Source organism: Mandrillus leucophaeus, unplaced genomic scaffold (genome assembly GCF_000951045.1).
Source record: "Mandrillus leucophaeus isolate KB7577 unplaced genomic scaffold, Mleu.le_1.0 Scaffold56, whole genome shotgun sequence".
In the NCBI taxonomy this organism is placed as follows: domain Eukaryota; kingdom Metazoa; phylum Chordata; class Mammalia; order Primates; family Cercopithecidae; genus Mandrillus; species Mandrillus leucophaeus.
Window position 1 is genome coordinate 6,700,496 of NW_012106030.1, and position 12,984 is coordinate 6,713,479.

General features: G+C 42.1%; 1 protein-coding gene across 1 annotated transcript in view; it reads right to left on the bottom strand.

Moving 5' to 3' along the window:
* Nucleotides 1-12,984, bottom strand: part of KIAA0319 (KIAA0319 ortholog) — a 66,494-nt gene that overhangs the window by 27,241 nt on the left and 26,269 nt on the right. The window contains exons 8-13 of the mRNA XM_011998203.1: nt 11,869-12,001; nt 10,120-10,348; nt 6,251-6,374; nt 3,915-4,047; nt 2,791-2,939; nt 623-774 (exon numbers count right to left, since the gene is read on the bottom strand). Of these exons, the coding sequence (XP_011853593.1) occupies nt 623-774; nt 2,791-2,939; nt 3,915-4,047; nt 6,251-6,374; nt 10,120-10,348; nt 11,869-12,001 (920 nt within the window). The remainder of the gene's footprint in view (nt 1-622; nt 775-2,790; nt 2,940-3,914; nt 4,048-6,250; nt 6,375-10,119; nt 10,349-11,868; nt 12,002-12,984) is intronic.

The window sequence follows — 12,984 nt, forward strand, 5'->3', positions numbered from 1 at the left end:
CAAAGTCCTTCCAAGCTATGGTTTCCTGCCCATCCAAAGTCTGTTCAGGAAAAAGTCGGGAAGGATTTCAGCTTTTGGTTAAATCTCAAAGCAGCCTACTGCCTCCAGCCTTCAGAACATTCAAATGTAGAAGCATAAGCACCTTACAGGGAACACGGAAAGAGAGATGAGGTCATTATAGAGACACTGCCATGGACTGAACTATTTCCTTCCCAAATTCCTGTGTTGAAGCCCTAACCCCATACGACTGTATCTAGAAACAGGACCTATAAGGAAGTAGTTAAAGTTAATTGAGGTCATAAGGGTAGGCCCCTGATCCAATAGGATTAGTGTCCTTATAAGAAGAGACACAGAGTGCTCTCTCTTCCTCTGCTATGGGAGGACATGGTAAGAGGGCAGCTGTCTGCAAACCAGGAAGAAAGACTTCACGGGGAACTGAATTAACCAGCAACTCGAGCCTGTCTTCCAAGCCTCCTTAACAGAGACAAAACGAAGTTCTGTTGTTTAAGCTTCCTTATACTTATATCCTTAGAATATACTGTGGTATACTGTTTGCAGCCCAAGCTGACTAATGCAGATGTAATGATGAGTGGTCTAGGAGCAATTCTCTCTCAGTACTCACTCCAGCTGCTGGACTCTGGCCATCCCGGATCCACAGATAGGACACAATTCCTTGGTCATCAGTAGACCTTGAACCATCCAAAGTAACGGAATTATTGGGAAGCAGAAGAACATGTCTGCCACCAGCCCGGGCTCTGGGAGGACTATTATTTTCTAAGTCAAATATAGCAAAAATGAAAGCAAAGAGATTGATTTAAAACACTGGTGATGGAAAAAGTGTGTCATAAAACATCCACAACTCTTCTACCTTGCAGATACAGTATGTAGAATTAAAATATCCAAAAAGGCTTTTTTTTTTTCCCAAATGCATATAAGATACAGACTTCCTTAAAACTCCATTTGTACTTAGCTAGCTATAATTTGGGATGAAAAAGGTAAAGCAGGTGGCAAGCTATACATTGGGAATTTTTCTAATATTGTTACAATTTTTCTGTCCTTGAAAAAAAGGAACAATGATTTTACCAACATTTAGGGTGCTGAAAGTGGCAACATTTTGGTTTAAAATATATTCTGGGTTATTTTGTACTGGTCCACACTATCTGGCCAGAAATATTTCCACTTCAAGTACTATTGCCAAATATTGACTCCCTAAGATTTAAAAAAAAAAAAAAAAAAAAAAGACTTGAGTGAAAAGTAGGCTGGGTGCAGTGGCTCACACCTGTAATCCCAGCACTTTAGGAGGCCAGAGCAGGAGAATCACTTGAGACCAGGAGTTTGAGACCAGCCTGGGCAACATAACAAGTCTCCATCTCTATGAAAAATTAAAATAATAACAATGATAATTAGGCCCTCACTTCTCTGACTAGGTATTAAATATAAATGAGGCAATGGCCAGGCATGGTGGCTCATAACTGTAATCCCAACACTTGGAGATGCTAAGGCAGGATGCGTGCTTGAAGCCAGAAGTTCAAGACCAGCCTGGGTAGCAAGACCTGTCTCCACACACAAAAACATTAAAAATCAGCTGGGCATGGTGACACACACCTGTAGTTCCAGCTACTCAGGAAGCTGAGATGAGAGAATCACTTGAGGTCAGGAGTTTGAGGCTGCAATGAGCTTTGATCGCAGCACTGCACTCCAGTCTGAGCAACAGAGTGGGACCCTGTGTCTATTTTAAAAATTAAAAAATGAGGCAACGTAAAAGCCATTTCTGACATAACAGCTTCAGAAAAGAGGGGCCAGGGAGCCTTAACAAGACTACAGTACAGTAGGGAGATCATAATAAGACACAGCCTCAATTTGGAGATGAGGCTGCTGTGAGGCAAATCCTGCTTGTCCAGATAGGGCTCTGGGACCCAGCCTGATCCCTCCCAATTTCCCCTTAGAAACAAGTCAAGATGCCTGTTCAGATTATTCTCTCTACTTTAATGCATGGTTGAAAATCTCAACAATAAAATCTTTTTAAAAATGCAAATCTATACGACTTTGCTGTTAAAGTTGCTTCAGCTTCTCCCAGTTGCCCAGAGAATAAAGTCCAAACCCCTAGGCATAGCCCAGGTACATATAACCCTCCACGGCAGGGCCTGTGCCTCAGGCTGCAGCCACTGTCCCAGCGTCCCACACTCTTGCCATTCTGCAATGCGTGAACCTTTCCATCCAGCCAGGCTCTTATACTCCTCTGCACTTCAACACGTAGTAATCATCCCTTCACTAATTCATTCAATATCTCTGATTTGCCATGAGTCTAGCACTCTGCTATACTGAGGATACAGAGATGTCTGAAGCAAAGGCACTCAGGCAGTTCACAGTCAAATGGGAAGACAGACAAGGAGACAAGTACCTCAAATGGTATTGCACTAGTCTAGACCACAGATTTCACATTAAGAAACGATACGGAGTTTGAATCTCTTTTCTTGAATTTCCAAGCAATAAAGAAAAAAAAATGGTGTCATTTGGACATGGGTCTTTCATTAGTAGCAGTCACAGAAGAGTGAAGTCATTAGAAGATACGCTCCACAAACAAAAGGAAATGTTTCCTTGCAGAGGGCGACTGGGAAACAGCTAACATGAATAGAAGAAAGTTGGCTTTTTTTCTGCCAGGCAGGGTTTGGCATCTGCTGTGAACAAATCAGCAAATACCAACATCTCTGAGCAGTCACGGCCTGGCTGAGGGTCCTGCAGACTCGAAAGCAGAGCAGGCCCAGCCCTGTCCACCTCAGACCCACTCACCCTTCTTCACAGCCACAGTGAGGGTGGACGTGCTGCTCAGTCCCTGCTGGTCTTTCACGGTCAAACGGAAGCGGTAGGTCCCCACCTGAAGACCAGTCACAGTGGCTATTGCTTTGTCAATATTTTCCATCTCCACTGCACTGGGGCCTCTATAAAACATGCAAGCGGTTAACATAAGGGCGGGGGCATGGGATTCTGAATATGACAGGCATGCGATTTGTGCTCTTATAAATGTTTTGTTCCAGCTATAAAATATACCATTTAGAGAATTCTAAGAAAACTCCATTCACCTGTACTCTCTAGTTCAGTGTAAGAGTCGTAAGTGAAAACCTATTTCAGGCAGAATCTGCTGGATTACTGGGAAGAGAATATTTGTTCTCAATTTCTTTAAGTCAAGCTGCCAGTGAAATGATCTCTCCTTGGAAAATGAGCCTTAGAAACGACTCCCGTTTCTTCTTTGAATAAAATTAGGTGAAATCCTCGTCTATCTTTAGGGAGACCATGGAGGAGGAGGGAGTAAGCCAGATAAGCCCTCCCCTAAGAGATAAATCACACTATAGTCATTAAGATCAGGGGCTTGTCAAAAATACCTCAGTTTGGGTCCAAGCTCTTTCTCTTACTATCTGGGCAACCTTAGTCTGTGTGGTCTCAATAGTGTCTACAAGCCTCAGTTTCTCCAACTTTAAATAGGAATCATATTCTTATTTATCTCTTACAAACTGATACCGGGTTCTATGAGACAGAGCATGTAAAGCTCAGAAATGTTAGATGATATGGATTGCCTGTTACACTCTGCACTTCTGGTGTCTACAGTCACTGCAGAATGGGTTGAGTGTAGACAGGATCACACACAGGTTTCCCTGAACCTCTTCTGTCATGAGCTCGCCTCACACCAAGACAGCCCTGTTCACCTGCCCTGAGCTCTACCTCCCTCTACTGTCAATGATGTCCATCCACACTTGATGTACTCTTCAATCAATAACACCCAGCCACTTCTAGAAACGTGCTTAAATCCCAACTCCTCAAAATGCTCAAGCTGACTGTTTACTACAGATCCTCCAGAGAAGGGATAATATGAGCATTCAGCATGGGCATGAACCTAGCTCAGTGGCGAGACAGACTACCTGACGTGCTCCCAGTGGTAGAAGACAATGCCGTGGTCATCACTGCTGCTGCTCCCATCCAGGGTAGCACTTTCCACTGGGAAGATCAGCTCTTGATCAGGGCCGGCCACAGCCACTGGTGGTCTGTTATTTTCTGGAATTACAGAAACAGTGTGAAAAAGTATTATCTCCTTGCATTAAGTCTGCAATCCTGTGATTTCTTGATTTAAGTACATTACTCATCTTCAGACCAGGCAGCCACTAGACTATGCAGCATCCTTTGGAATCCTGGAGTGAAGCACTGCAGCCTCCTTAGCTGATCCAGGAGTTGAACAGTCCAAGTCCAAGACTGCCGTTTCAGGCAGCCAAGAAACACTGTCTCTAATAGACACATCTTTGGTTTCTTTGGTTTAAAAAATCTTCAGTCAGCCGGGCGCAGTGGCTTATGCCTGTAATCCCAGCACTTTGGGAGGCCGAGGCGGGCGGATCACAAGGTCAGGAGATCGAGACCATTCTGGCTAACACGGTGAAACCCCATCTCTACTAACAATACAAAAAATTAGCTGGGCGTGGTGGCATGTGCCTGTAGTCCCAGCTACTTGGGAGGTTGAGACAGGAGAATGGTGTGAACCCAAGAGGTGGAGCTTGCAGTGAGCCAAGATCACGCCACTGCACTCCAGCCTGGAGTGCAGACTCCGCATCAAAAAAAAAAAAAAAAAATCTTCAGTCATAGGGTGAAAGAGAAGGAAAGGAAAGAAGGGTAGAAGGAGAGAGGGAAGAAGGGTGGGGGGAGGAAGGAAAGAGAGAGGAAGGAAAGAAGGAAGGGAGGGAAGGGAGGGAGGAAGAGAGACGGGGGGAAGGGACATGACAGAGAAGGAAGGAGGGGACATCCATGTGAAGAGACCTGCTTTATCAGGTAGGGCTTACTTCCTTTTGTCTCTGTAGCCTCAGTGCTAACACAGTGCCTGGTAAACAGTAAATGTTCAAAATATTTTAAATTAAATGTTGAAAGAAAAGTAAAACATATAAAGTATTGCTGATATTGGCCAGGCGTGGTAGCTCACACCTGTAATCCCAGCACTTTGGGAGGCCAAGGGTGAGAGGATTGCTTGAACCCAGGAGTTGGAGACTAGCCTGGGCAACAGAGTGAGACCCAGTCTCACACACACACAAAAAAAGTCACATAGTCAAAAGCTGTAGCAGCCATTACCCAGTGTTTGCACCACGCCACAGCCCCCATGATCCTACTCACTACATAACAGGAGTTTCCCTTTGCCGTAGGATAGAGTACTTGGGTGACCATACATTTACAAAGCCCTTTAGGATGGAGTCCTGGGCTCTCTTGGGGTCATCTACTGTCATTCCAGTCCCTGCCCACCCTCCCCACCACCTCCCATTCCCACATCCCTACCTCTTGTTCTCTCTCTCCAATCACAGTAATTCCTTTTAAATCTTTGAATGTACCAGACTCTCTTCCTTGGCCCTCATGCATACTGTTCCCTCTACCTAAGAACTCTTCCTCTTCCCCTGTGCTGCCCACCCCTCCCCTTCTTCACCGACTAACTGTGACTTGTGCTTCAATCCTGAGCTCACGTACGAGCTCTTTGCAGATGCGTCACACCCAGGCGAGTGCTCTTTCTTTTGGGCCCTGTAGCACCCTGTAGTTTTTTTAGTAAAGCACCAATCACAGAGTTTTATGTGAACTTCTCCATAAGCCCTACAAGGGCAGAGATCAAGTCTATCTTGTTTAATTCCACATCCCAGAGTCTAACTAATAGCACTTTTTATGTATTAGTGGCATAAATAAATAAGTTGTCTATAGGTTGAGTATAATCTCATTGCCAGGAACTGGATAGAGGTTCTGGGACTAACAAGCCTCTTCTAGAAAAGTTCTAAGGCAAAGGCCATTATCGAACAAAGGTATGATAACCTTTAAGGTTATTTAACTCAGGAGGTAGGCAGAGCCCTGGGTTTTCATGAAACTATTAATGAACAGTGACACTGAACTGGAACATGTTCCCCAATCTCTGGCTACATCTGAGTGTCAAGCCACACATAAGAACCAGCCCCTTCGAGGTCGTCTGGAGTTCTCTACGGCAGAGTGGGGCACGTGTGGAAGCATCCACATGGCGAATTGGAACCCATAAGCAGTGCTGTGGATGGCTCTCATTTCATCCTTCATGCCATAGTTTACAGACAGTCAAGGCAAGATTTAGAACTGCAAAATGAAATTAGTTTTATATGGAGCTTCGGCACCCACAAGCCGGTACCACCAATGTGGCATCTCCAAACCCCAGAAGCCCAGCTATCATTTCTGCTTTACTCTCTGAGGCCAGATCTCTTTCTCCTCCACCTACCAGGCTGGACGATCACAGTCACCACAGCAGTGGACTGCTGCCGTGAAGAATCTGTCACCTTCAGCTGAAATGTATAATCTCCTTCCTGCATTGCAGATAAATGAAGGTACGGTGTCTGCACGCCCTAAGTAATAGCAAAGACAAAAATAAAAACAAAACAAAAAGTAAAGAAGCACAAGTAAATAGTATGACAGAATGAAAAACTAACAATTTTACTTAATACAGAGACCTTGCTCAAAAAGAAATGTGTTTGGTCAGGCACGGTGGTTCACATCTGTAATCCCAGCACTTTAGAAGGCCAAGGCAGGCGGATCACTTGAGGTCAGGAGTTTGAGACCAGCCTGGTCAACATGGTGGAACCCTGTCTCTACTAAAAATATGTTTTAAAAATCAGCCGGGTGTGATGGCGGGCACCTGTAATCCCAGCTACTTAAGAGGCTGAGGCACAAGGATCGCTTGGAACCGGGGAGGGGGAGGTTGCAGTGGGCTGAGATTGCACCACTGCACTGCAGCCTGGGTGACAGAAAAAAGAAAAAAATATGTTGGTCCCCAAGAACGTGTGACCTAAACTTTACTGTGCATCCTCATACACTATTGAAGGAGTGTAAACTAGTATAGCCTTTTTGGAAGCCAATCTGAAAACAGCTATTAAAATATTAAATAAGCACATACTACAACCCAGTAATTCGACTTCTTAGTATCTACACCGGAGAAATGCACAAGGAGACTCGTCCAGGGATGTTAACTGAAGCACAGTCTATCACAGCAAAACATGGAAACAATCTACACATCCATCAACAGGAGGATGGTCAAACACACTACGATATACTATGGAATACTAGTTTAAAAGAAAGAAGTTTAAAATCATGAGGCAGGTTTATAAATACTAAAATGGAAAATGTCAAAGACGTATTAAGAAAAAAAAAAGAAAGTTGGGTCGCATTCAAAAGCAAACAGTAAAATATTGTTTATAGAAATCCACACAAAAAAGAAACTTGTGGAACCATGCATACAATGTGAAAGGTATTGCTACATGTACATACACACACTTACACACACACATGGAAAAGATTCTGGAAGTATACACATTAAACTGATAAAAGTAATTATTTCCAGTAAGGACACTTGGATGGCAGTGGTGATCAATTTATTTGAAATTATTTTAGCAGAATTTATTTGAGCTTTTTTTTTTTTTTTTTTTTTACCACAAGAGGCAATTCATGTATTACTTTTGTAATCAAAAATAATTTTTTGGCCGGGTGCAGTGGCTCATGCCTGTAATCCCAGCACTTTGGGAGGCTGCGGCAGGTGGATCATGAAGTCAGGAGTTCAAGACCAGTCTGGCCCAAATGGTGAAACGCTATCTCTACTAAAAATACAAAAATTAGCTGGGCGTGGTGGCAGGCACCTGTAATCCCAGCAACTCGGGAGGCTGAGGCAGAAGAATCGCTTGAACTTGGGGGGTGGAGGTTAAAGTGAGCCAAGATCACGCCACTGCACTCCAGCCTGGACCACAGAGTGAGACTCCATCTCAAAAAAGAAAAAATAAATAATAATAATAATTTTTTTGCCGAGTGTGGTGGCTCACGCCTATGATACTAGCACTTAGGGAGGCCAAGGCGAAAGGATCGCTTAAGCCCAGGAGTTCAAGATCAGCCTGGGCAACATGGTAAAACCCCATTTTCACAAAAAAATACAAAAATTAGCCAGGTGTGGTGGTGTGTGCCTGTGGTCCTGGCTACCCGGGAGGCTGAGATAGGAGGATCTTTGGAGCCCAGGAGATCAAGGCTACGGTGGGCTATAGTCACATCACTGCACTCCAGCCTGGGTGACAGAGTGAGATCCTGTTTCAAAATAAATAAATAATATAATTTTGTAAAACTCTAAGTCAACCCAAGTTTTTACAAAGTCATTTTTTCAACTGAGTATGCAATAGCTACCTTTGGTGACCCCAGGTTAATACCCTTTCTTTTTTGTTGTTGGTAATAGTTTCAATTATTGCTTATGTTTGAAGTGCATAGCATTATGAAAAGGATTTTTAAGTCTTATTACAATTTATTTACTTTTATAGATCCCAAGATTGTCTAAAGATAAATGTATCTGTGTGCATTTTTTAAGGTTTTAATGGAAAATTTGAAAAGAAAGTTGATACAAGATCAATTGGGTTACCAGGTGAACTTCTGAAATTTGAAATGCATACTTTTAAGAACTTTTGGAAAAAAAAAAATACTTTTCCCTACTTTGACTAAATAAGGCAAAGCACCTTTCTCTGAAAAGTTCAACAGGGAAAGTATAATTTCCCAGGAGTTGCCTCTAAATTCATCAGGTACGTAAGTGCTTCTGCACACAACGTAAGGGAATGTCGTGGTAAATGGGAACTGAGCAGACTACTGTGTCTCACCGATGCTCCCAAGGCAGCCGCATGTTTCAGGCAATTGCAAAGGTTTCACTTCCTTCCCCAGTAAGAACACAGCCTCAGCGGGCTGCTTGGTACAATTTTCAGACAAATATAAAACGGTCTGATTCACAGACCTCATCTTTGTGATTGCCCCAGTTAATACCCCTTTGGACATCTTAATCAATCAAGCATAAGGCAATAAGGTTGCCACTATGGATATTATTTGGGGAAAGAAGAGAGAGGGTGTCTGGCAACTGGGCTGGTGTGTAGAGGCAAGGCTCACAGTGTGGCCCAGCCCTCAGACACTTTGGATACATGTCCAGTATGCATGGATGAATTTTGGAGTATTAGCTTTGGATGCATAATTCCTAGTAAGTAAAAGAAAATTAGGAAGATTCTTTTAACGGTGAAAATACAAAATATCCCATCCTCCTGTTTTGTATGCAACCCACCTCTGAATCAGAATTCTTAACATAACAGAACATAGCACTTGCTACAACCCCTAGGTAGAGATGGACACCACCAAGAGGGTTCTCCAAGGATATCCAGACAACTCATGGCTCTTTCAAGTTCCATAAATCTACCCAGTTACTTTTAACTCCTCATAATTGCAAGGCATGCCCCAGGAACACCAGAAAGTAAAGCAGGTAAGTTTCCATGGAATATCTGATTTTATCTTAAATACTAATGAGAAATGTATCTTGGACTGGTGAGGCGAAATTTGAAGGAGAAAAGGAAGATGGAAATGTAAGGTCCTATCTTTCTTTTTTTTCATGAAACTCTCAAAAAAATGACATAACTTCAAAAACATTAAGCTGGTTAGCAACAAAAACAAATAGCTTTGCCAATCACAAAAAAGAAGAATAAGCAAACACGTCTCTACTAAAAATATTTTTTAAAAATCAGCCAGGCATGATGGCGAGCACCTGTAAGTTTCCATGGAAACTTCACACACAACAGAAGTTTCAAGATTATTATGTTGTTAGACAAACATACTTAAAAGATTTGAACAAATCAAAAGGTAGATACAAACAAGACCCTAGAAAGCGACCAGTGGATGTAGACAAGATAACATGGAGTTTCTATAAACAGGAGAAACAGAATAACAAAACAAATTCTGATAATAAGGTTTAGATTAGATTATTTCTAAGGTTTCTCCCAATACGAAAATACTTCTCTAACAGATGTGAGACTTTTCCCAAACTGATCTCAAGATCTAATTTTCAACACAGAGCCAATTGGTTGCTGTCCTGTGCTATCTAAGTGGGAGAGGGGAAAGGATGTAAACTTGGAAGATTTGTGAGCTTCCGTCCTTTTCCAATAGTTGTAGTATATCAGGTAACTTTACAAAATAAAGTATCTAAATTGAACTGCCTACCCCAACCAATAGCAGATAGGTAGGTAGGTAGGTAGGTAGGTAGGTAGACACAGACAGACAGACAAAAGTCTGAAGGCAGGACGGAGAACTTGCCTGCATGGCCACATGTTTGCCCTCACTCCCAGGACCCAGGGACCACTCATAGAGGACAATCTGGTGATCGTCACTGCTCTGGTTTCCATTCAAAGTGATGGAGTTTTGAGGCAAAGTTATAGTGTGATTTGGTCCAGCGTTAGCGACCGGTGGGTAGTCCACAGCATTGTTGACTATTAGGGCTGCAGTTGTAGAGTTAGTGGCTCCGTCCGAGTCTGTAACAGTCAACCTACAAAAAGGAGAAGAAACCATAGTTGGAAGAATATGCCAGGCTGGGCGCAGTGGCTCACGCCTGTAATCCCAACACTGTGGGAAGCTGAGGTGGGAGGATTGCTTAAGCCCAGGAGTTCTGAGACCAGCTGGGCCATAGAGTGAGACTCTGTCTCTATTTAACAACAACAACAACAAAAAAATTAGCCAGTGTGGGCACGCATACCTGTAGTTCTAGCTACTTGGGAGGCTGAGGTGGGAGGATCACTTGAGCCCGGGGAGGTTAAGGCTGCAGTGAGCCAATATTGCTCCACTGCGCTGCAGCTCAGGCAGCAGAGCAACAGACCGTCTCAAAAAACAACAACAAAAAAGAAACAGACAAAAAAATAATACGCCAAATCTCAATTAACTTAGGTCAATTTAGTCTGCTCATGAAACAGTTCTCAGAAGAACTCGGAACAGTTAAAAACAGAAATTTAAGAATGAAGCAAAGATAAACACAGACTTGATATTTTTGTTTGATTTTGTTGCTGTTGAGTATTTTAGTGTTAGTTCATAACATATCGATGTCAGAGTTTCACCTTCATGGATTTCTGATTAGCTTTTGAGATGCTGGGTGAAGAAACCATCTTCACCCAACATAGATGCCACTCTCTAATAACGGAGACTAAAAATGGATCAGGTTTAAGTTCTGCCTTCAGGTTGAGCATGCAGAGACAGCAAATCACTCCTGAATTTTCAGCTACAAAGCTTTTTAATTTTTAATCCTTTTCTAGAGGACTTATAATTATGTTTTCCGGATACTCCTTGCAAAGCGGTGTTAGGATTAAGCACTTTCAAATGCGAACCAGTGCTCAACCTCTGTAAACAAAAAAGAGAAGTGCATTAACCTTCCTGCACTAAACTGATTCCTAATGTGGTCCTGAGGACAGTGAATTCACAAATGGGTCACTTCATCCTTCTACGTTAAAGATGGTGGTGGGAGCAGTGATGAGTGCTAAATAATATCAATAGGCATATGACAATGAAGCTGTGGCACGAACACAGGCCTTCCTTGCAGGGAAAGCACATGTAGGGGGCACCTGTGCATTCTGAGCTTCCTTCCACACTATCCCTCATACTCCACACAACCAAGCTCCAACTTCCACTTCTGGCTCTGACAGCAAACCAAACACCTAAAGTCCTTCCTTCTCAACCAGGCTGAGTCAGGACACTTTCTGGGCCCATTAGGAAATTTCTTCCTGGGTTAGGAGCAGTAACCTGTTCCAATCAGATGGTAAAGCATAATTAAATACAAACGAATTAAATGAATCTCATAAAGTACCTTTCACTATATATAAATTTTACTCCAATGAATAAATAAAGTTCATATTAATTGATGAGGGTATCAGAGTCTCCAGCAGCATCGAACCAAAACCCCCATGAAAGCCAAATCTCTTTTGATCAAAATAAGCAGTGCAGTGTTTTATGTGCATTGATTTAAAGAAACAGTAAAAATGTAAGTAGCAGGCAGCACAATAAAGGCAGGGACCCACTTGCCTGAAACTATAGTTACCAGGATCAAGGTTAGACAAGCGTAAGACGGGAGAGTCAACTGAAGTCTTCTTTTCTATGAAGGGCCCGTTAATTTCTTCCCAGTGATAACTCACTATTTCAGTATCATCTGTACTTTCTAAAAGATTAAGAAATAGAGACAAGAATGAAATACAAGAAGAGGAAGACATAAGTTTTATACTTTAATTACTGCATAAATTCATTTTTATATGAAATTATGTACTTGCCTAGATCTCAATGGATATATATTGTATTAGAAGAAGGTTCTTTCCTACTCCTGAAATTATATCACTATTTTTCTCCTGGATTTCCACCAGATTTGACTGAGGCTGTTCCCACTCAGTTGAATATTTACGAAGCACAGTGACAGAGGCTTTTGCTTTTAAAAAAACAGGAGTCAACAAAACGCAGCACATGGAAATGCTACTGCTGCTCACCTCAGCTACAGCACGCGAGCTCCTACTGATCATTTTAAATAGGCACCTGAGCTGACAGGTTCAAAGAGACTTGAGTTGCTTTTCTATAACTTATAAAACATCTTTTACTACCTTAATTATTAAGGGGTAAATCCAGAGAAAGGTCACATCCTTACATGAAAATTTTCCATTTCTACTTTAAAAGAGAACAAACAAAATGTGCCATGCAGATTCACAGAAATTTAGACCTGGAAAGGGGCTAGTTTCATCTAATTCATTTAAGGAAAGAACAAGTTCATGTGACAGATTAATAATCATGAACAGTTGCCTGTAAATAAGCCACACTGAATTAGAGGAATCAAAATGTGACCTATTTGTTCATGTAAATATTTCCATTTAAAATATGCTTTGTTTTCATGTTGCTAAGATGGAAATGTGGACTACTTTTGAATAGATGCAAATGGTCATGTCAATGTGATCTCTGTAAATTTGCAGGCTTGCAAGATAGAGCAGCTTTAATGGCTAACAAGTATTCTTCTCCCAACAACCAAGGCAACCGTTCTTCACTCTCTAAAGGATTTGGTATTAGCTTTGTGATTAAATGTACATAAAATGCAATTACCTGGTACACTGATAAGGTTGAACCTAGTCAAACACAGGATGTTTTCAACCAATTCTTATTTAC